Here is a 25866-nt window from a genome sequence, read left to right as displayed (position 1 = left end):
CCATTTTTTCCAACAAAATAAATTACTAGGGAACCAATTACTAGCAGAACTAATAGACTAAAAGAAATTAAAGACAGAAATAATCCAATTCTAACTCTTATTTGGATCTAGATTTTCAAATAACCCCAGCTTCCCTGGTGGCTCAGAGGGTAAAGCATCTTCCTGTGATATAGGAGACCCAGGTTCAACCCCTGGGTCGGGAAGACCCCCTGGAGAAGGAAATAGCAACCCACTCCAGTACTCTGGCCTGGAGAATCCCATGGACAGAGGAGCCTAGTGGGCTACAGTCCATAGGGTCGCAAGGAGTTGGACACGACTGAGCGACTAACCTTTTCAAATAACCAAGACAGTTGGTTTAAGAGGATATGATGTATGTACACAATGGAATATTACTCAGGCATTAAAAAGAATAAAATATTACCATTTGCAGCAACACAGACCATCTAGAGAATATCACACTAAGTGAAGTAAGTCAAAAAAAGACAAATGTTACAGGGGATCATTTATGTGAAGAATCTTGAAAAGAATACAAATGCATCTACATACAAAATAGAAACAGACTCACAGACAGAAAACAAACTTAGTCATTACCAAAGGAGAAAGGGAAGAGTGAATTAGGAGTATGGGATTAATCAATAAACATTACTATACATAAAACAGACAAGCAACAAGGATTTACTATATAACACAGGGAACTATATTCAATATCTTATAATAACCTATAATAAAAAATAACTTGAAAAATATATATAGAACTGAATTTCTTTGCTGTATACCTGAAACTAATATTGTAAATCAACTCTATTTCAACTAAAAAAATACTGTTAATCAGTCGACTTTGAAATCTTATATGCCCCAAAACTTAAGAAATTACTATTAAAACGATTTAGTTGTAAGAACAGTATTCTGAGTAAGTGTTTAAAGTGAGTGTATATCTTTTAAAAATACGCACAGAAACAGCTATAGGTAATGGTATAATGTGAGGATTTGCTTGAAAATAATAGGTAAGGGCAGGAAAATGGGTAGGAGTACAGTTGAAACATGAGCTGATAATTTTTGAAGCTGGGTAATGGATGGATGGAGGTTCATTATATCAGTCTCTCTACTTCTGTATATATTTGAAGTTTTCCATAGCAAAGGTTTATTTAAAAGTCAAACAATTACTCACTATAACAGTGCTCTACTTCTCCACATATTGAAGTTACTATGTAGTGGACAGTACATTTATTTTCTGTTGACAGTCTATGGCTCACTAAAATATAAGCTTTTTATACGTGAGAGCAAATGCTTGGTCTTTACTGTTCTTATCCCCAATGGCTAGAACAGTGCCAAGATCTTGATTAATATTTTTGCATAAATAAATCAAACATCCAGGACCTCATGTAGGGTTTTAGAAGGTTGTAACTCCACCGTGGCCAGCAAAGCGCCAGGGGAAATGTGCCCAGCACTAGCTGCCAGGGGCTTACCTTCACCTCGATGAAGTCAGGATTCCCCAGGGACACCAGCTCGGCATAGGCCTGGAGCTCATCCACGTTCCATGCCTTCACTAGAGTCAGTCTGTAGACAGTACGTTGTTGCTAAAAGACAGGAAAAGATAACTTTGTTTTTATCACCTTGGAAGATTTTCAAATTTCTTCAACCCACAGAAAACCCAGGCAAGGTGAAATCCAGTATGAACTTTTAAAAATTGAAGTTTATATTTTGTAGAAAGATGAAAAAAATGTAAATAATATCATAAGACTCCCAGAAGCCTTATAGGCACAAATATTGGCATATTTCTCTTCCCTCACTAACAGTATCTAACACTGGATAAGTGCTACTTGCTCAGTCATGTCTGACTCTTTGCAACCCCATGGATTGTAGCCCGCCAGGGTCCTCTGTCCATGGGATTCTCCAGACAAGACTACTGGAGTGGGTAGCCATTATTCCCTTCTCCAGGGGACTTCCTGAAGACTCAGGTATCAAACCTGGTACTCCTGCATTGCAGGCAGATTCTTTACTGTCTGAGTCATTAATGCTAGATAAGATACCCAGAAGTTTCTTAACAAATACACTGAATTCCATTTGATCAGAAATAGTAAGTTGACTAAATAGCTTCAGACTGTCAAAAATGAATTCAAATAACCTTCAGGCTCTCTGTTATCAAACTATTTATGATAAGGATTTTTAATTTACACTTTTCCTCTTTCCTGCTTCCTTATTATTTAATGGTCCCTAGCTGGCAGAAAAGGCACATTGATGAACTGTCAATGTTGCAGTTTGTTTGTCTGCCATGTAAAAAAAAAGGTACTGATTTTCTGAAAAGCAGCTAGACAACAGTCATGCAAGCCTTTAAAAACCTTATACCCTTTGACTTTCCCTTCCAGGACCCTAGACAAACTGCGAAAAGTTCAAGGACTCACTCAAACATCTCAAAGCAACTTGATTAATGGTAGCTTAAAATCTACAACAAGAGTGGGGGCAGAACCTATGACTTGCTTATATAACGAGTAGAATACACAAAGGTGATTGGTGCCTGTGGTTATATGCGCACGATTGCATCCATTTGAAGCAAGTTCTTGGGCAATATCCATGCTGCTAAACCTCAAACCATGCTTTAAGTAGCAAGGCTCATTATACTCAAGAGAAAGACAAAGTGAGATGAGAGCTGAAAAGAATGATACTAATCTCTACATGTCCCCCAATGTCCACAGCAGAATTTATTTACAATTCCTAAGATACAGAAACAACTTAAATGTCCACCAAAAGATGAATGGATAAAGATGTGGTATATATAAACAACAGAATATTACTCAGCCATAAAAAATAATGAAATTTTGCCATTTGGAACACCATGGTTGGACTTGGAGGAGATTATGCTAAGTGAAATAAGGCAGTCAGAGAAAGGCAAACAATGAATGATATCACTTATATGTGCAATCTAAAAAAAAATACAACAAACCAGTGAACATAACAAAACAGAAACGGATACAGAGAATAAATTAGTGGTTACCAGTGGGGAGAGGAAAGGGGGGAGGAGGGAGATAGGGGTAGGGGATTAAGAGATATAAACTATTATGTATAAAATAATCCATAAGGATATATTATACAGCACAGGGGAATATAGCCAATATTTTACAATAACTATAAGTGGAGCATATTTTTTTGTGAATTGCTATATCGTACACCTGAAATTTACATAATATTGCACATCAACTATACTTCCATTAAAAGATACCAATCTCTCTCTCTACTTTTGCTTATATCTGAAGAGAACCAAGAGATGAAGAGATGAATATCATTAGGCGGCCACTTTAGAAATGTACTCAAAACTTATTTTTTAAATGCAGTATACAAAGCATGAAAAGACACACATCTTCCAGATTTCCTTTACATAGCTAGAACTCACCCAATGCCAAAACCTAACAAAAACGGTAGAGAGCTGCAGACCAATCTCACTTGTATTTATACATGCAAAAATCTTACTGAAATTTTAGTGTTAGTCACTCAGTCGTGCCCGACTCTTTGCGACCCCATGGACTGCAGTCTACCAGGCTCCTCTGTCCATAAGATTTTCCAGGCAAGGATACCGGAGTGGGTTGCCATTTCCTTCCCCAGGGATCTTCCCAACCCAGGGATCGAACCCGGATCTCCTGCACTCAGTCGGCAGATTCTTTACCAACTGAGCTACAAGGGAAGCCGAAACAAATAAAATCCAGCATTATGTTAAAAATTCTAGAAAAGGAGAGATGACTCAGTATTAGTGAAGTCACTTAATCATGCCTGACTCTTTGCAACCCATGGACTGTAGCCCCCCAGGATCCTCTGTCCATGGAATTCTCCAGACAAGAACACTGGAGTGGGTATTTCCTTCTCCAGGGGATCTTCCCGACCCAGGGATTGAACCTGGGTCTCCTGTATTGCAGAGGGATTCTTTACCATCTGAGCCACCAGGGAAGCCCATTCAATATTAGGTTATGTATTAGTATAATTCATCACATTAATATTGTGACACAGAAAAATCAATCAGTCATCTTATAGATATAAAGTCCATCCCTGATTTTAAAACAAAACAGAATGAACAACCGAAAAACCATTTGGTAAACTCAAAAATTAAAAAATATACCATTAACATAAAGAAAACACCCTTGAGTCAATAGTCCATGTCATTCTTATAGATGCAAAAAACAGAGGTATTTCCATTTAATCAGACTAACAGCAGAATGTCCACTCTATTATCATTATAAACACTTTTCTGAAAGTTAAAAGTCAAAGCAATAAGGCAAGAACAAGACTAATTGAATAGTATACCAAAAAAAAAAAAAGTACTTGCAAATGATATAGTTGGCTTCCTGGAAACCTAAGAAAATCCAGTAAAAATCAGATTAAGTCAAATTGGCCAGTGACCAAATAAAAATAGAAAAATGAGCAGGTTTCCTAGCAGAGTGGTAGGATAGATGTGGACTCTGAAAGTGAAAGTTGGTCTGGCTCTTTGAGACTCCATGGACTATACAGTCCATAGAATTTCTCCAGGCCAGAATACTGGAGCGGGTAGCCTTTCCCTTCTCCAGGGGATCTTCCCAACCCAGGGATTGAACCCAAGTCTCCTGCATTGCAGGTGGATTCTTTACCAGCTGAGCCACAAGGGAAGTCCAAGAATACTGGAGTGGGTAGCCTATCCCTTCTCTAGGGATCTTCCTGACCCAGGAATCAAACTGGGGTCTCCTGCATTATAGGCAGATTCTTTACCAACTGAGCTATCAGGGAAGCCAGGCCAGACTGAATCCCAGACCACATACTAGCCATCTTTAACTCTTTGACTCAGTTCCTCCCTGCATAAAAAATGCAGGTTTTGCATAGGACTGCAAGTGTTCATCTACATAATGCTTGGGCCTCCCTGGTGGGTCAGCTGGTAAAGAATCCGCCTGCAATGCAGGAGACCTGGGTTTGATCCCTGGGTTGGGAAGATGCCCTGGAGAAAGGAACGGCTACCCACTCCAGTATACTGGCCCAAAGAATTCCATGGACTGTATAGTCCATGGGGTAGCAGAGTCAAACACTACTGAACGACTTTCACTACTACATAACGCTTAGAACCATGCCGGCAGCAGTAAGTCATAATATGTATTAGCTATTATATGGCATATATATGCTACATATAACTACATATACATATATCTATATCTATACAGTATATACATATATATTACAAAACAAATTCTACTTTACAAAATACAACTATAAAACACTTGATGATTATTTATGAAATAACATGGACAGTGAAAAAAGTAAACTTTTCTGAGATCATAACAAAAAACTAGCCTACATGGAGAGCCATGATAGATTTCTAAATATAATGTAATTCCAATGGGAGTTAAAAATTCTTTTCAACAAATAAACTCGGAATGATACCAACAAAAACAATAGCAGGAGTTGGCAATGAGTCAGCCCTTACTATGTGCCAGCTGTTGTTGTGTTTAATATCTTAGCAAAGATTCCAATATTTGTCTCTTCTTTGCAACAAATCTTATAAAATAGGTTTATTATCTTCACATTATAGATATGAATTTGAGGCCCAGGGCTGCTAAATAAATTTCCCAAAGTTACACAGTTGGAAAGCAGCAGAGCTCGGATATGAACCCAAGCAGAAAGAATCCAAGGCAGACTCTATCTCTCATTGCTAAACCTTCTCAAATTGTGAAATAAATCATGCAAAGAGAAATGTACATAAAACACAAATGTATCACCCAAGGGATTAACACAAAGAAATATCCATCATCCGCCCAGCACCATTCATTCCCTCCACCCTAAAGCTAGCTGATATTCTGACTTTAACATTAAATATTAGACTTGTGCTTATGTTTGAAATGTATATACAAAGAACCATATATTCTTTTGTGTCTTGCTTCTCTCACACAACATGGTGTTTATACAGTTCATCCATGTCGCTGTATGTTGGGATCTGCTCATTTTGTTAACTATCATTCCATTATATATGAGTATATAATAATTCATTCAGCCATATCCCCACTGATAGACATCTAGATTAGTTCTACCTTTAAGCTGTTATAAAACAATGCTGAAAATTTATGGTTCCTAGGGGTGGAGTGGGGAGAAGGCGATGGCACCCCACTCCAGTACTCTTGCCTGGAAAATCCCATGGACAGAGGAGCTTGGTAGGCTGCAGTCCATGGGGTTGCGAAGAGTCGGACACAACTGAGCGACTTCCCTTTCACTTTTCACTTTCATGCATTGGAGAAGGAAATGGCAACCCACTCCAGTGTTCTTGCCTGGAGAATCCCAGGGACAGGGGAGCCTGGTGGGCTGCCGTCTATGGGGTCACAGAGTCGGACATGACTGAAGTGACTTAGCAGCAAGGGTGGAAGAAAGGATAAGTTGGAAGATTGGGATTGATGTATACGCAACATTATATATAAAATAGTAACTAATAAGGACCTACTGTATAGCACAGGGATCTCTCTACTCAATACTCTATAATGGCCTATGTGGGAAAAGAAATATATAAATATATACACAATATAAATATTGTATATAAATATATACTATATAAATAGATATTTATATAAATATAAATATATACTATATAAATAAAATAAATAAATGTATAAATATATAAATATATTACATAAAAAACTGATTCACTTTGCTGTACACTTGAAAATAATCCAACACTGTAAATCAACTATACTCCAATAAAAATTAAAAGAAAAACAATGCTGTTATCTCTCATAAAACTAGAGTTTAGCTTTTTCTCTTTAGGGAATTTTATGAAATGCTATTACGACATATATTCTTCTATGTCTGCTTCTTTCACTGAATTTCATTCACTGAATTTGATGGTGATTCTAGCTTTAGATACATTTTTACTGCTGTTTAGTACTCCAGTATATGGAAATACTAACTACTAGTGAAAGTTGTTGGTTGGTTGGTTGTTTTCCCAGGATGGTCTCTTACAAAACACCATTGCAGAGTGTTACAGTACCTGGCTCCTGATAAGACACAGTTCCTTGATGTTCCTAAGAGTAGAAATGTTGCATCACAGGAAGCGCAGGTATTTTGCCAGACTGGTTTTCAAGGTTACTTGACCACACATCCACCTGCAGTGGATCAGAGTTCCAGCTGCTTCTCATCTTCAACAACTCTTGCTGGTAGTCTTTTAAAACTTCAGCCATTGCTGTGCTGTTCTATTTTGTCTGTCTGTTTACTGTCTGTTTTTCCATAAGATGTAATGAAAAAGCCCAAATGTACCTTTTGACTGACCCAATATTACACCATCCATGTCCCCTACTAGATAATATGACACATTCAGAAAATCCTGCAGTAATAACCAACCCAGAACCTATACAAATTACATTTGCTAATGAAATCCCCAAATTGGGGAAAAATTGTCTGTCTGTTTGCTGATGAAGTTGAGTATGTTTTTGGCCATTCTAATCTCTACTTTTTGTGAAGTATTTGTTTGAGCGTCTTGAATATTTCTCTATGGGGATAATGGTCTTTTTACTACCAGGTTTTTCAAATTCTTTATATATCCTGGCTATAACAACTCTGTTATAATTATATCAGAAATATTTTCATCTGCTTTAAGGCTTTCCTTTTTACTTTCTGCATATCTTTTGATCAACAGAAGTAACGGATTTTAGGACACTTACCTTTTATCTACAGCATACTAATGTCCAGATGATTAAAGACAAAGAAAAGCACTACAATGGGGTTACAGAAACAGGAATGTCATTAGATTTTATTTCAAACGATCAGATTCACATTCTGGGTTTCACTGTGTCTGTAGGGAGCCTGTTCAATGGGACGGTTTTGGAGACTTTAAAGTCTATATAAAATTAGTTAAAGTAGTTCCTAAAGTCTATAGAAGAAAGTGGAGTTAAACTCCAGTTAGATCAAATTAAAACAAAAACTGAGTACAGATGATGCTTGAGAGGTGAGAACTGCAATTGCCTTTGCAAAGGACATACTTAACACTTTATATTATCCTTTTAGATTTAAAAAAAAAAAAACAGGAGAGAGAGAGAGAGAGAGAGGGAAAATTGGAGTACAAACTGGACTGTAGTAATTTAATTTGAATAAAAAATATTTTCCCCCAGTTTGGAGATTTAATTAGCAAATTTAATTTGTATAGGTTCTGGATTGGTTATTACTGCAGGATTTTCTGAATGTGTCATATTATCTAGTAGGGGAAATGGATGGTGTAATATTGGGTCACTCAAAAGGTACATTCGGGTTTTTTCATTACATCTTATGGAAAGATTTTGGCCAACCCAATACTATGGATGCTGAAGCTGAAACTCCAATACTTTGGCCACCTGATGCGAAGAACTGACTCACTGGAAAAGACCCTGATGCTGGGAAAGATTGAAGGCAGGAGGAGAAGGGGACGATAGCAGATAAGATGGCTAGATGGCATTATCAACTTGATGGACATGAGTCTGAGCAAGTTCTGGGAGCCGGTGATGAACAGGGAAGCCTGGCGTGCTGCAGTCCATGGAGTCACAAAGAGTCAGACACGAATGAGCAACTAAACTGAACTGAATACTATGGAATATAAAAATGAAGATGAAAAGTATCCAATTAGGCAAAAAGTTTAGCTACTTTCTGTTCAAGCTACAATGTGATCTGTGAAATGTCACAATGTGACTTGTTAAAAAAAAAAGTCAAGTAGTTGGCACATTATAATTTCATGTATTTCTGGGGTTTTTTAATCATTAAATTTATTCATTTTTAATTGAAGGATAATTGCTCTACAATATTGTGTTGATTTCTGCCAAACCTCAACATGACATGTGTTTAATTTAAGAGTCTAAGATTCTTTTCCCCTAGTGGTGAGAACAGACACAGTAAATGGGGGGCAGGGTGATCTGAAAGCTACATCCCAACAAATGTGCAGCTGGACTGTGCAGCCAGAGACCTAGAAGTTCACCTCTAGACTTTAGATCAGATCTTTGTGACAGATTTTAAATTTGAGTTTCAATTTATTATGTTTCTTGCTGCTGCTACTGCTAAGTTGCTTCAGTCGTGTCCGACTCTGTGCAACCCTGTAGACGGCAGCCTACCAGGCTCCTCCGTTCTTGGGATTCTCCAGGCAAGAACGCTGGAGTGGGTTGCCATTTCCTTCTCCAATGCATGAAAGTGAAAAGTGAAAGTGAAGTTGCTCAGTCATGTCTAACTCTTTGTGACCCCATGGACTGCAGCCTACCAGGCTCCTCCGTCCATGGGAGTTTCCAGGCAAGAGTACTGGAGTGGGGTGCCATTGCCTTAGCAATACATGGACTGAAAACACATCAAGTGAAAATTGAGGTCAAAATTCCAAAGGTAGATGTTAAATGCTCATCAAAGGGAACTGCGTGGGGAGATGGGGACGCAGGCAGTATAAAGAATCAAGTACAAAGTAGAAAAGGCCTGAGTGAAGAAAGAGGAAAAAAGTATAAAACGAGGAAAAGAGTACACACCAGCAATGAAGCTACTGAGTCAACTGTGTGAGCTTAGGTGAGCTCTTTGCCCCTCTGTAAAAGAGGAAGAGTAACAGTATCTGTATCTCATAGTATTGTTGTTAAATTAGAAGGACTAAAACAAAGAACCTAGAACGCAGCCCCGCAGAGAGAGAACGATGAATAAATTTCGGCTACCACCACCACCAGCAGTTACACAGATCCATTCATTTGATCACACAGATATCAACTCAACCAACAGTCATCAGGTGTTAACACTAGGTACTGGAGATTTAGCAGTGAACGAAGCAACCACAGTGTCAACTGCTGTATAATCTACATTCTATTCTAGCAAATGAACAAACTCAAGTCAGAGAAGAAATTAGCAACAATGGTTAATAACGAAAGAGGAGAGGAGCCAGGAAACCATCAAGACAAGACTTCAACACTCTTGCCTGGCTCCACAAGCCATGAAAACCAGATAGAATATTGACCAGATCATACCATGCTTGTCAAAAAAACATGATTCTGAACTCCTTAAGACAAAAAACAACTTAAAAGTGAAACAATCCCTCACTGACAACTATTGTTTTTAAAATCAAAGGAATATGTGTTCACCAATACTAGAAACTGGGCAATGATTCTTTTAAAGACCTTAGAAAGCATATCTATTCTTAAAATGGCTTTAATTAATCAAGAGTCATTTTTTTGCTTTTTGTTTTTGTTTGGTTTTGTCTGGCTGTGCCAGGTCTTAGCTGCAGCATGCAGGATCTTTAGTAGTGGTGTGTGAGCTCATAGTTGTGGCATGCAGGAGCTAGTTCCCTGACCAAGAATCAAACCCAGGCCTCCTGCGCTAGAAGCACAGAAACTTAACCACTGGACCACCAGGGAAGTCCCTTAATTAAGGTTGATACTGTTCATGGAAGACAAAACAAAATGTGTCAATCTGATAGGTCAAACAAAGCAAAAAAGTAGAAAGTAAATTCAAAGATATAACTCATGATCCAACTAAGTGAAGTATTCTTCATATTCAAAGGTAAGAAAACTATTATAGAATTATTCCCAAAATAAATTAACTAAGTAACCAACTAATTTAAACTTTTATGAAAAATTGAAAATGTAGATCAAGGAAAGATGGCAGGGACAGTTTTATAAGACTGAGTGAAGAAAATCCAACAGGAAAAGAAATCCTAAAGGAAACACATCAAGCCACTAATAGCGCTTACTTATAAGGATCAGAAGGGTTGTAGGTTTATTTACATTCCTCTTTAAACACCTGTGGAAGTGTTAGTTGCTCAGTCATGTTCGACTCTGTGTGACCCCATGCACTGCAGCCTGCCAGGCTCCTCTGTCCATGGAATTCTCCAGGCAAGAATACTGGAGAGGATTAAAGTGTTTAACACACACATTATAAGTCTCAGAAGCAGAGGTGAAAATGACAGCTAAGATCATGGTCACATAGGAATTCCCTGTACTATTCTCTGCTCTCTTGAATGTTTTAAAAATCCATACTAAAAAGGTTTAAAAATATATAGTTATGAGTTAGAATTCTGTTCCCTCTAATTAGGCATCTTGCAGTGCTACATACTCTAGATGAGGTTATTATATCCCAGGACTACAGTTCTTAATTTCAACAATTTATCTTGACAGTTGCAATTCAAGACAAACTTGAGCTGAGGCTGTGTGTCAAAACAAGATAAAATGGTCTCCTAAAACACAGCTCTGAGTTACCAGTAATCAAAGAAATGCAAATTGAAGCAGTAATGAGGTACCATTTTGGCTTATCAGATTGGCAAAGATTTTTTTAAAATAGCAATATTCACTGCTGCCTAGAGTGTAGCAAGACAGAGAAATTCATTCACTGACGGTAAAAGCATAATTCACTACAAACATTTTGGGAAGTAGCATGGCAACATGATTAAAGTCTCTGAAAAATACTCAAATCTGTTGATCCAATAACTACATTTCTAAAGATGTAAGCCTTTGGAAATCATAAAATTTGTGGACAAATACTGATGAATAAGAAGGTTCATTCCAGCTTTATTTGTAATAATGAGATACTATAAATATCTCAATCCCAAGAAATAGCTAGATGATTTATGATACAGCTATTTAACACTAAAGATGATTATTTCAGAATACCGGTTTTTTTAAACCTGAACATGGCAGAGAAACATCATCCTAACAGTAAGAGAGCTCCATACACATGTGATTCTCAGAAAAAAGGAAGGAAGGGGGTGGGAGACCTGTTTTTCTCTTGTACCTTTGCTCCTATTGAGAATAACTGTTTTAAAATAAAGTTTAATAATAAGGGGTAATTTTTATGTAACAGCATTGAAATTTTAAAAAGCTAAAAACAAAATTGTACGTGTACTACAGTATTAATGACATAAATACATATACACAGGAGAAACACAAAAATCTGAGAAGGAAATACCAAAAAAGTAGTGGGGTCAGAAAACCTGCACACACACTTTTTAATATTAATAGTATTGACTCTTTAGATGAGAATAGATCAGTTTAAAAGTTTCTTGATATGCCTGATCTTAATTATCCTTAAACAGATCCCTCAAACAAAATCCTCTGCTCAAAAACCAGAAATCTGGTAAAGGAAGTCGAAAAAGATTTGCCTTAGGTTCGGCTGAGCCTCAGAAGACCATGCAAATCAACTTGAATATGAGAAAGAATGTGGCCTGAACTTGAAGAGTCATGGACCTCTGTGCTACTTATAATAGCAAAGAGGGAAAAAAACCGGCTTGACATCCTCCTAGTAACATGGTTAATATGAAGGAAGATGTTGCTTATGTGAAGGAGTAGAAGGAAGGTGAAATCACATATAATTTAAAAAATTTTATATATATATACACATACATGTACACACACACACACACAATCACATTATAACATATGCATACAGTCAACACTCAATATTCATGGGTTGGTTCTAGGACAACCACAGATACGAAGATCTTCAGATGCTCAAATCTCTAATATAAAATGGCACAGTATTTGCATATAACGCATGCACATCCTCCTGTACATCTTAAATCATCTCTAGAGTACTTATAATACCTAATACAATGTATATATTATGTAAATAGTTGGAAATATCATGTAAATGCGATGTAAACAGTTGCAAGGCAAATTTAAGTTTTCCTTTTTGAAACTCTCTGGAATTTTTTGTCTTCCCCAAACGTTTTTGCTCTGCAGTTGGTTGAATCTGAGGATGTGGAACTAACTGGCAGACATGGAGCATACTGCATAGTGGAAGTACGGTCAAAGGGGAACTGTAAGTCCATCTCTTGAAAACCAACAAGAAGAGGAAGCTGAGGTGCTCAAGATGCAAACACAAAAGAGACTAAGAGCACTGGCAGCTGTATAAAGAGAAAGTGTACGTAACTAAGAGCAGGGAAAAACAAACCCCACGAGAGGATTCTTTTAAAAGGCAGTCGTATTTACACACCGGAAAAGCAAATGAGTAACACGGAGCAGTGTTTTTCCATCTTTTGGAGGTCAGAATAGAATGGAAGAGATAAAGCTCTATTGGCCTTTTGAACAGGACTGTTCTTACAGTGTAAAAACGGCTAGTGCCCTGTGTCAACTACAGACTGACACGTGCCATTGGCACTTGCCATCTACCTCTACAAGGATTAAATCATGTGCTACTGCACCAGCTGGTTTTCAACACCCTAGGAAAGGAGTTCAGAGCAGAGAGCAGAAATGAGGCACTCTGTGCTAGGGGAACAATTGGCATGACAGGTCTTCAGATAGTTCGATTATTTTCAGAAGCCGATTTTATGTGCCCAATTCTTGTACCTCCTCACATCTAGAATGACTGGCAGAAACCTAAAAAAAAATATGTGCTTAATTGCATGTACTCCCCCTTCACCAAAATCACATATATACTTACCTTCCCCACTATCTCTTTGGAGCAGTTTCTCAGAGCTATCTGAAATGCTGTCTCCCAAGCTGCAGTCCTCATTTTGCTCCACATAAAACTTAACTCACAACTCTCACGTTATGCTTTTTTTTTTTAGTTACCTGAGAGCCACAATCACAGAAATTTATCAATAAAACATGGGAATGCAAGGAAAAGGAAAGAAACAAGAACCAATGAGAGGGGGGAAAAGATGATTAATAAGAGAGACAGAATGTAAAGAGCTCAAGATGAAACCAAAACAATGAAAGAGAATAAGCAAAATGCTAAGATTTCTATAAAGCTGAGCACCGAAGAATTGATGCTTTTGAACTGTGGTGTTGGAGAAGACTCTTGAGAGTCCCTTGGACTGCAAGGAGATCCAACCAGTCCATCCTAAAGGAAGTCAGTCCTGAATATTCATTGGAAGGACTGATGCTGAAGCTGAAACTCCAATACTTTTGGCCACCTGATGCGAAGAACTGACTCATTTGTAAAAACCCTGATGCTGGGGAAGATTGAAGGCAGGAGGAGAAGGGGATGACAGAGGATGAGATGGTTGGATGGCATCATCGACTCAATGGACATGAGTTTGATTAAACTCTGGGAATTGGTGATGGACAGGGAGGCCTGGTGTGCTGCAATCCACGGGGTCGCAAAGAGTCGGACACGCCTGAGTGACTGAACTGAAATTAACTGAAGATTTCTACGGAAAGAAAGGTGTGAGTATAAAATTATGGGGCTGCTATCACAAGGTGAAAGACAGAGGTAGCCTATCTACATAAGAATAAGCAGAAGTCAGAGAAACAATGAAATCGATATGCAAATCAATCAGCAGAAGATTTTGTGAAGGCCTGCACCAGGGTGGCATACACAGACCACAGTCACCTAAGCAGCCCTTTGACTTAAAAAGTCTGAGGATATTAACAGAGAAGTAAAATCTCTGACAAAGTTCCCTCAGGCAACCACCTCTCCATCATCCTGCACCAGACACAGACAGAAACACTGGGAGTGTGCAAAGGATGAAACGAGAAGGACTTCTGGATATACCCAAAGCACATCTTATTACTACAAAACCCACTGAGACAAAGCAAATGTGAAAGGAATAACAGGGCAGCCAGAAACCACACAACTCTAAAATCAATAAGTCCTATAGATCTATTTCTCCAGAAATATTACTTGTGACAATTCACAAGTTCAAGCCCCAAATGTTAAATGGTAAAGGCTCCCTTCCTGGGGAATTAACTGTCCAAATGCATATGCTTTTATAGTCGAGGGATGTTCAGACTGTCTTTAATCTACCATTAACAATCTCCCTGTACCTAAGCTTGGCTCCGGATTGAAAAAAAAAAAACCCACACGAAAACCAAAAAGCAAAACCAGACTCATTAGAAGGTGACTCAGTCCTTGAAGCAAGCCTATACAGCTTCCTCCCTGGAAAGCTTGTTAGTGACAAGATGAGACTGAGTGTACAGCACTTTACCTCATGTGTGACTCACAAGACAGTGAATCTGGAATGATAGCAAGAAGAGCCTGGAAGAAGGGTATTTGGTGCTTGCTATACAGACACAAAAATACCAAAAATTAAGCCTTTCATCCAAAATCCTCTTATTTATCTAATCTGCATAATTTACCAATAAATGAATGGACAAAGGGGTACCTTAAGCTCACCTCTTGAGCCAGCCCTGCGGCAGGGATACATAGAAGAAATGAAAACTGAAAATCCAATAGATAAAGCTGGCTAAAAATATATAATGAAACAGCCTCGTGACCAGGAATTGGACCTAGCCGCCTGCTGGAGCACACATGTGAGCAAAAACAACCACCTACTCAAGAAGAGCCTGCAAACAATTCCAAGAGATGTGTGGAAATGTAACATTTCACAAAGACAGCCAACAGAATCTACAATTAGAAGATAAATTAGAAGATAAATTTCAGTCAAAAAAAAAAAAATTAAAGTGACAGAACAAGCGACTTTAGACCAAAGACATGACTTCATAAAGATGGCAATTTTCCCAAATTAAACTATAAATTCAGTGTAATTCCAATCAATATCTGAAAGTTATGTGCATATGTGGGTGTGTGTGTGTGTGGGGTGAAAACTGACAAAATGATTCTAAAATAAATATGAAAATATATTAAGGGGCTAAGAATAAGCAAGAACAATTTTGAAGAAGAGGGGTTTTTTGCACTGAACATCAATCTTATAGTAACTCAATGTGCTAATGGAGCAAGATTTAAAAAAAAACAATATAAAAGAGTAGAAAGTTCAGAAACATCCATGAATACATGAAAACTTGATTACAACAAGCAGCCATTACAAATCATGGGGTAAAGGATAAATTATTCAACAATGATGTAGCTCCGATCAATAATCCATAAAGGAGAAAAAGAAGCCCTGTCTCATAGAATACTTAGAAAAATAAATATAGATATGTACATACATATATATGTTTTGTGTGTATCTGTATACATATAGAAAGAGATCGTTAAGTCTTTAATTAAAAGTATTTGGAGTCAATGAAAATCACAAATATCTCAAAAGCAAAAAATAGTAACAAACCAAAACAGTACAAACTTTCAGTTATAAGTACTAGGGATATGATGCTAATGATAAATACAATTAACACTGCTGAATGTTACACATGAAAGTTGTTAAGTGAGTAAATCCGAAGAGTTCTCATCACAAGGAAAATATATTTTTTCTATTTCTTTACTTTTTGTATCCATATGAGATAATGAATGTTCATTAGACTTCCAATGGTGATCATTTCATGATGTCTGTAAGTCAATCACCAGTTCCTTGTTTGTAAAATCCTACCACTTATAGATTTATTCCGGTATATATTTCCCTTTGCTGTGAACACTTGAATGACCTTGTACAGGGATTTTGAATCACGACCACTGGATATGTTAGGGAAAAAAGGATCTAGATATTAGTGAAAGACAAAAAAAGGATAGAAAATAAAAAGTAGAACAGTGAAGGTTTTTGGATTATAGTCATGAGCAATAATTAAAAAGACAAAACAAACATAGGCCATAAAACTGCATCTTAGAACCTATTGGTTCAGTCCAGTCGCTCAGTCGTGTCTGACTCTTCTGTGACCCCATGGACTGCAGCACGCCAGGCTTCCCTGTCCATCACCAACTCCCAGAGCCTGCTCAGCCTCATGGCCATCGAGTGGGTGATACCATCCAACCATCCCATCCTCCTGTTGTCCCCTTCCCCTCCTGCCTTCAATTTCACTAAATTCTGGTGAGGTCAGGTGTAAAGTTACTATGGGTGGCACCACAGGTAGTTAACTCTATGTGTTGAGGAAGATATTTTAAAATATGGTAAACTAAATAGGTTAAATAAAATTTGTCCCCAGGCTTTTCACTTCAAGCATCAAATTCTCTGGGTTTTTGACCTACAGTGCAAGTTAAAAGTCAATTAGTCATGGGTCAGACAGGAAAGAAAAAACAAATCCTTCATTTACTACACAGAAACAGAAACAAATTTGCAATTACCATGTGGTTGTTGTAGAAGAGTCTGAAATGTTATTGCAAACAAGGAACAGAGAAGTAAAAATTAGCTGAACAGTACCCAATGCTAATTAAAGATTTGTAAAATGTTATTAACATTCACTGTATTCAATATGATTTCCTTTGTCCTTCTATTTAATGAACACAGTACTAAGAAGGGATTTCACTGATTCGCTCTAATTCCCAGCTTCAATCTAAATTCTCCTTTAAGTGCTAAATTCTTCAAACGTGCCTTTTCCTACTGCATGAATTTTTTTAGGACATAAAATTGACTTTTGGTCAAGAAACCACTGTATTCAAAACAGAGCTCCATTAAATGGAACCATCTTTAAAAAAAAATGGGCAGGAGATGGTCTGCATACCCTAGCTCCCTCTTAGAGATGAGGAGGAGTAAGTTCTGGAAAATAAGACCGTCTCCATCCATTCTCCTATCCTTGTCCTCAGTCTCCACATTCTACCACTCCTAGAGACTGGTGACCAGGAGTCCAAAAAATAATCACTGCTTTTCCCCTGGGGAGATGTAGTTGAATTGTAGTGGGTTATAATTATACAAATAGAACTACAACTGAAGGATTCTCCAGCATCTACCAGATATTTTCAAAGTACAGACAGTCAAATGATGACAATTTTCCAGCATGAACCAGGAAGAGGAAAAAAAAAAAAAAAAAACAGAAACTTTCTTTATGGTTATATAAAATGGAAGCTCTCTTCAATCACTGGACCAGGTCAGGGTCTCCTGACATCTTGAGACGCAGGCAGTTCATGAATCAGCAGGAAGATGGATGACATATCTCCTTTTTGATTTGGGTCTTTTTGGTTTGTTTCACAAACTCCAAAGCTAGAAGATACACCATCAGAAAGACTCTAAACCTTGTGGAAATAAAGCTAATAAATTCCAAAGGTTATTCAAATTCTATTTACGTGATTTTTAATATTTCTAATTTGTCATTGGCAAAACATCGTTTTTTCCTTTCCCCACTGTGTGGCTGGATGACGTAAGGGTGCAAATGGCTACATATAAATGGTATTTATTTCAATCCAATATCTCAGACCATGAAGGAACTAATGGCATAATTTTTTACTCCTATGACGTGGCAAATGAGTTTCTGCCATACATACTAGCTTCTGGGCCACATCAAAGAAGCAAATTATCTTCATGTTGCCAGAAGTCAAACAGAACTCAGGTTCCACTATCTTCACTTCGCAAATACACTAATAAGGGTCTTCAAATGTCCAACGTGCTTCCTTCTTTCTGGTTTCAATAAGCAAAAGAAATCAGCTACTGCCCGTTTTTTTAACATCCCTTTTCTCCACACTCTTTTCATAAATCAAATACAATGATTCTCATGAAAGGGTCCAATTCTAATGTCCCAAATAACAATAGCTAAGCTAAAATTTTAAAATAAGCTTTGAGATGAATAGCCTTAAATGATTCCATTTGGAATATATTAAAGAGGATGAAATCCATGCCGTTGCAGGAAAAAATGCTTACTGGTCTCTTAGTGATGGGCAAAGGGAAGGGGGGAACTGGTGATTTCCTTCATTTGTGGCAGCGGCTCTCAATCACATTTAACCCCAAACCACTTTTGATAAACATGAACATTTTCCTTTAATGCTGTTTGAAATGTCAAAGCAAATATCACTAAAACCAAATTGAAAGTGGTGGTTCGTTTTGAAAATGTCTGTTCAAACCACCTGGGTGTCCCTCTCTAGCCCTTTGTCAGAAGAAAATCCATTATCTATGTACATTAGGACAAATATACATACCTTGCAAATGAACCCTGGTAAGTGACCTCAGTGCTATCTTGTCTAGGACTAACTTTTTTAAAAATCTTTTTTAAAACACTGTTGAGTGAATGTAACACATATATCACAAGAATATATGTGCTCTTGAGACAGTGATAAAAGTATTAGTCTAGAAATTAGAAATGAAACATACCTCTCAACACTGATAAAAGTATTAGTTCAGAAATTAGAAATAAAACATACCTCTTCCTGAGAGGTATATAAAGATCAACCCTCTCTCACACATCTTTTCTACCTACAGGTTCATGTTCAGCCTTCCTCACTTCAAACAAGTAACACCCCGAAACAAACCCTAAATCCTTCTTCTGTCTCCTTTTCAAGAAGTCACCTGTTTTCTGTTTTTAGAAATGCTATAAAATCTGCCTTCCATCTCCAGCAAACCCTTAAGCTTACTTTGATGATAAACATCAATAACATTCTATATGCCCAATATTTGGGGGGGGTTTTACCTTCAAATTAATTGATCTTTTTTTACCTTGATTATTTCCTTCTTCCTAATAGCCTTCAGTTCAGTTCAGTTCAGTCGCTCAGTCGTGTCCAACTCTTTGCAACCCCATGAATCGCAGCACGCCAGGCCTCCCTGTTCATCACCATCTCCCTGAGTTCACTCAGACTCACATCCATCGAGTCCGTGATGCCATCCAGCCATCTCATCCTCGGTCGTCCCCTTCTCCTCCTGCCCCCAATCCCTCCCAGCATCACAGTCTTTTCCAATGAGTCAACTCTTCTCATGAGGTGGCCAAAGTACTGGAGCTTCAGCTTTAGCATCATTCCTTCCAAAGAAATCCCAGGGTTGATCTCCTTCAGAATGGACTGGTTGGATCTCCTTGCAGTCCAAGGGGCTCTCAAGAGTCGTCTCCAACACCACAGTTCAAAAGCATCAATTCTTCGGCACTCAGCCTTCTTCACAGTCCAATTCTCACATCCATACATGACCATAGGAAAAACCATAGCCTTGACTAGACGGACCTTAGTCGGCAAAGTAATGTCTCTGCTTTTGAATATGCTATCTAGGTTGGTCATAACTTTTCTTCCAAGGAGTAAGCGTCTTTTAATTTCATGGCTGCAATCACCGTGCTTAACATTTGAACTTAATGCTTAGTTCACTGATGTAGATTGCTAGTCTCCTACAAAAACTCATTCACCTTTCTTCCTTATAAGCATAATGTCTGAACTACTTGGGGACAACGGTATTCTCAACTAAAAGATTACATTTTCCAGCCTCCCTTAGAAGGATGTAGTCAAGGGACTAAGTTCAGGCCAAAAAGATGTAAAAGAAAGAGTTATACAAATTATCTTAAAAAGAAGATGTGCTTTTCTAATACCCATCTTTGTACTGCCTGCTCAAAATGAAGGCTGGAAGGGCAACATGATGGCTAGAGCTCTAGCAAGCATTTTGGACCATGAAGCATACTTTAGAATGAGAGTCATATGTTGAATGTCAGACAGGAACCTGGGTCTCTGAAAACACCGTGAAAATACTGAAAATGAAAAACTCACACTCTCTCCCGTGTTTCTCCTTTACTTTCACACTACTACCGTATTCACAACACTTCTGACACCAGAGGAGTGGGTTTTTCTCCCATATCAAGCAAGAACATGACACCATCTGAGGATCCTCCAATTCAACTCAATTCTGACTATCTACCTGGAGACAGCATCAGATCCCCAGGGTTAAGGGCTCATGCCCTCCAGACTGCCCCAACCATACTTCAGATTCTAAGTGCAAATTAGGGTTGTTACCTGTACTTCTGACCGATCAGTTATAAACTGGCGATTCCCACAACCTCTTCAGGTTCAATTAATTTTCTAGAACAATTCACAGAACCAAGGAAAACAATTTACTTAACTGTATGCCAGTTTATTATAAAAGGATAAGATAGAGAATACAGATGACCCTGCAGATGGATAGCTGAGTAGGGCCAGATAAGTGGGAAGGGGTGAGGAGTTTGCATGCCTACCAGGCACTACTATCTCAGCAGTAGTATCTCCATATTTTCAATAACCCAGAAGCTCCCTAAACCCTGTGCCTTTGGGATGTTCATAGAGGCTTCATCATGTAGGCATGATTGATCATTAATTTGTAACCCCTCTCTCCTTCCTACAAGATATGGTAGAGGGTGAAAGTTCCAAGCTTCTAAGTTTGACTTGGTCTTTCTAGCGATCAGTTCCATCCACAAGCCCACCAAAAGCCACCTCATGAGAACGAAAGACATCCATGAAATTCCAAGGGATTTAGGGATTCTGTCAAGAACCAGGGTCAAAAACCAATATTAGAATAAAAGATGCTCTTATCACTTAGGAAATTAAAAGAGTTTCAGGAGATCAATGCCAGGAAGTGAAGACAGAAACCAGCATATATTCTTTTCCACTATCTCACAGTCACTGCATCAATTCTTGGTGATGGTGGTTTAGTCAGTAAGTCATGCCTGACTCTGTGACCTCATGCACTGTAGCCCGCCAGGCTCCTCTGTCCATGGGATTTTCCATGCAAGAATACTGGAGTGGGTTGCCATTTCCTTCCCCAGGGAATCTTTCCAATCCAGGGATGGAACCCATGTCTCCTGCACTGCAGGCAGATTCTTTACCACCTGAGCCACCAGGGAAGCCACAGCAGCTCTTGGTTCACCTTTATTTGAGTTTCTGGGACATGAGAAAAAAAAAAAGGATTTCTAACTTGATTATCCCACTCACTATTTGGGGGTATCTGTTATACATAGTTATCTGAATCCCAAGTGACATAACTCATCTTTGGTTCAATTCTAGATATTGTCATGCAATATTCTGACTTTCTCTAGTCTACAAATATCTGAAATTGTAGTCTTGATTTCATCTAATGAAAATTAAAAGTTACTCTATGAATTATCAAGTGATCGAGCCTTGTTCATTTAAACTTTTGTTCTTACCACATTATGTTTAGTGGCCTATGAATGGCAAAATTTTTTAATCCACTTGTTTTCTGTCTCTCCTTCTCTCCTAACAGAGAACAGGAGCCTTGTGTGTCTTATTCACTGATCCCCAGTATCTAGAAGAGTTCTTATAAAGTATTTAGCAAAATATATACCCACTGAATGAATGAATGCAGTTTGTGTAGTTTATATCTATTAAACATTTGTTTATGATCCAGTATATTAAATTTTATGCACACATAAGAAGAAACCATCATAAAAATAAAAATACAAGGGAAAACTGATAAATATTAGAGGAAGTCGATCCATCATTATCAGTGAATAGTAGAACAAGATTATATCATAGCAAAGAAAAATATTTAAGCCGCAAAGGAGATAAAGTTATACTAAATCATAAAGTATGATTATGCTATGCTACCAAAAACTCAAACTTATGCCTAAATAAGAACTATAAGGATAACAAAAAAAGAACATAAACTGTGCTTCCCTGAAAACTGTAAATTTGGAAATGCAATTTAAAATATATTGGGCAGCAGAAAGACATTCAGAGGAAAAAAAATGGCCATGGGAAACACACACCCAATATATTTCAAGAATCATAATCACTAATTATTTAAAGAGGATGGAACTACAGTAACACAGACATCTCCCAGCTAAGAGCAGTAATCTGTTCCTGGAATCTAAAAGCATGCATAAAAATGCTAAGTGAAGCATATTTCCCATTATTTTAAATGGGAGAAATTAAAATGTGTTACAGATCAGCTCAGAGCCTCCAAAGACTTTCTAAAAATGAAACTAAAATAAGGTAAAATGCCCACAAATGTAACAACTATTATGTTAGCCTGTAAAATGTGTAAAACACTACTTCCCGATTTAACAGTGGAAGACAAACAAGGCAAATAGCAACTGCTCAGTAAAGGCCTCCCTCCATGCTGGCACCCCTTGGCTCACGTGATGAGCTTTCCCATCATCTACACCTGACTCTGATGATTTACCAATTATACTTGGGACATCATCCAAGACTTGCCTTGCATATCATTTTGCTTTAACTGCTATATTAAATTTTGGAAAATAAGTATAAATTTTGCCCTTGTAAGGGCTTCCCCTGTGGCTCAGCAGTAAAGAATCTGCTGGAAATGGAGGAAATGCAGGTTCCATCCTTGTATCAGGGAAATCCCCTGGAGGAGGAAATGGCAACCCACTCCAGTATTCTTGCCTGGAAAATCCCACAGACAGAGAAGTCTGGTGGGCTACAGTCCATGGAGTCAGAAAAGTGTCGGACACAACTGAGCACATTGCCATCGTTGCCCTTGTAAATATCAATTTAAGACACTGTACTGAAAATCATCTACACTGTACGTGTTTGGGTATTAGAAACAAAAAGGTGGAAACCAGCAACTGACAGGGAGATGGTCTGCAGGGCGTGCCTGTATTTAGAAGAGATGTCTCTGCTTATATCCTTCAGTGGATCCGATAATATGAACTGAAGGTCAAAGGGTGGATAAAACCCGCTTAACTTGTGGATAACTAGATCTTTAAAATCATTTCTCATTTTTTGAGCTATAGCATGTCAGTATTATTCACTATTATTCAAGCCACAACCTACCTGGGGCTGACCTTAATACACAGTGAGCTTCATGTAAAAGATAGTTCCTCAAATGGGGAAAAAAAAACTTGTGCCATGAAGGTCATCCACCCAAAACTGATACTACTCTGTAGATGGACTTGGTAATGTTTAGGCCATCAAGATCTCGAAACTTCTACTGGATAAATTATCCACTGTTACATTCATGACATATAAAATCATAGCAAATTTTTATCACCCATGCCTGCATAATTTTACAACTCTTAATAATGTTTTCGTTCAATGTAAGTCAAAAGAAGTATCTCATTAGTATATACTTTTCCAGTTTCAGTTAAATGACATATCGAGTGTTTTTAGAATCACAGAATTACTTTAACAGATTTTTTAAAACTCTGTTGATGTGCTAGGCATTATTAACCTGTGGAGGACTGGATCTTTAGGGCTAATTTTTTTTAGTAACTTTATGCATTTTTGGCTGTGCTAGGTCTTTGTTGCTGCGAGGGCTTTTCTCCAGTTGTGGCTTGTCGGGCACAGTGCTCAGGCTTCTCTTTGCAGTGGCTTCTCTTGTTGTGGAGCACAAGCTCTAGGGCACAAAAATTTTAGCAGTTTCAGCTCATGGGCTGAACAAATGCAGTTCCTGGACTCTAGAGCACAGCCTCAATAGCTATGGTGCACGGGCTTAGTTGCTCCAAGGCAGGCAGGATCATCCCAGACCAGGGATCGAACCCAGTCTCCCAAATTGGCAGGCAGATTCTTTACCACTGAGCCACCAGGGAAGCCCCCTGACCATTTCTTATTTTTTGAATAATACAGATCCTTCCCAACTCTGATCCCAGTGTCTCTCCTGACCCTGTGCATACTCCTTCCCCAGCACGTGTCTCCACATGCTGAAATTCTCTATGTGCCTAAAGGGAGACCTCAGAGGTACTGCAGGCTTAGTTTCAGACCACTGCAATAAAGCTAGTATCACAAAAAAGTGAGTCTCATGAATCCTTTGGTTTCTCAGTGCATAGAAGAGTAATGTTTACACAATCCTATAGTCTACTAATTGTGCACAGTATCATGGCTTAAAAAAAATGTACATTATCTTTATCAAAAAAGTACTTCATTGTTAAAAAACGCTATCATGTGAGTTTTCAGGTAGCTGTAATAGTAATACCAAGGATTACTGATCACAGATCACCATAACAAATACACTAGCAATGAAAAAATAGGAAACTTTGCCAGAGTTACCAAAATGGAACAAAGAAACACAAAGGGAGCAAATGCTGTTGAAAAAATGCTGCCGAGAGACTGGCTTGACACACGGTTGCCACAAACCTTCAACTTGTAAAAAACACAATATCTGCAAAGCACAACAAAGTGAAGTGCAGTGAAGCAAGGTATGCCTGTATTTGTCCCCAGGAGACTGTGATTCTCCTCGGGCTTGGACCGCATCCTAGATAGAATTATACCTGGGGCCTTGCACAGGACTTGAAACATAGTAAGCTCCAAGTGAGAGCTGGCTGAAATGAATGCAGTAAAAACAAACTCTTCCAAGTGTTAAGAATCAATTTGTAACCAAAAATTATTCCAAGAGGCAAAGGATCACTCCTTAGATTAGAACTAATTTTATTAATCATCTATACCATTAACACTACTGAGCCCATGTGCCAAGCAATGTACTAAGCGTTTTACTTGTGTTATATCATTTAACCCCTCAACTCAATCTGGTGAGTCAGGAACTGTTTTAATGCTGCTGAACTGGTGAGGAAGCAAAGGCTTTATAGAGGCTGAGTGGCTTCACCGAGGTCACAGAGTTGGTACAGTGCCACAGTGGAGTCACGTATGTCCACTATGCTTACTTTCCAAGAACTAGAAAGATCCCCCATGAAGTTCTAATCAAACAGTTTGACAAAACACTAACTACAGTCACTGCCTGAAAGCTTCTAAAGGGTGGAAAACACACACACAAAAATAAGAGGAGATGGAGCATGAAAGCAAAGTCAATGCTTTTTAGTAAACATTATATCAAATGATGATCAAATAATATGTTTAAGATGACTAATTACTAGTGTTAAGTCTTGGGAAATTATATTATGTGCTGGTTAGAATATTTAGGAAAAACAAATGTGTGTGATGTTGATGAAATAAGAGCTCAAAGTGAAAATGTTTGTACATGAGACAATTAACATACCCACTTTCTGTAACTCACTGTGATCTGACTTCAATCAAATTTTTGTTCTCTGCTAGGGGCTTCTTCGGAGAAGGTGATGGCACCCCATTCCAGTACTTTTGCCTGGAAAATCCCATGGATGGAGGAGCCTGGTAGGCTGCAGTCCATGGGGTCGCTAAGAGTCGGACACGACTGAGTGACTTCCCTTTCACTTTTCACTTTCATGCATTGGAGAAGGAAATGGCAACCCACTCCAGTGTTCTTGCCTGGAGAATCCCAGGGATGGGGGAGCCTGGTGGACTGCCATCTACGGGGTCGCAGAGTCTGACACGACTGAAGCGAATTAGCAGCAGCAGGGGCTTCTTAGCTTCTATACCACCTTCTCTGCTTTACTCAAGCTTCAATAGTGAGCTACTACTTACTAGAAAGAAGAATATAAAACAATTTTTACAATTCTTTTCCTTAGAAAAAGGTATCTGCTTGGGGCAGCTTCTGATAGTTATCCTTTTTAAAATTAAGAACACTCTGAA

The 25866-nt window shown here is 38.2% G+C and overlaps 1 protein-coding gene across 3 annotated transcripts in view; it reads right to left on the bottom strand.

Moving 5' to 3' along the window:
• LOC101111335 (S-adenosyl-L-methionine-dependent tRNA 4-demethylwyosine synthase TYW1) overlaps window positions 1-25866 on the bottom strand; it is a 142780-nt gene that overhangs the window by 31427 nt on the left and 85487 nt on the right. For all 3 annotated transcript variants that reach the window (XM_004020949.6, XM_060405875.1, XM_060405876.1), the window contains exon 14: window positions 1467-1577. In XM_004020949.6, the coding sequence (XP_004020998.2) occupies window positions 1467-1577 (111 nt within the window). The remainder of the gene's footprint in view (window positions 1-1466; window positions 1578-25866) is intronic.

The sequence above is a fragment of the Ovis aries genome, chromosome 24 (assembly GCF_016772045.2).
Source record: "Ovis aries strain OAR_USU_Benz2616 breed Rambouillet chromosome 24, ARS-UI_Ramb_v3.0, whole genome shotgun sequence".
NCBI classification, from domain to species: Eukaryota; Metazoa; Chordata; class Mammalia; order Artiodactyla; family Bovidae; genus Ovis; species Ovis aries.
This window is presented reverse-complemented; position numbering and strand designations above follow the sequence as displayed.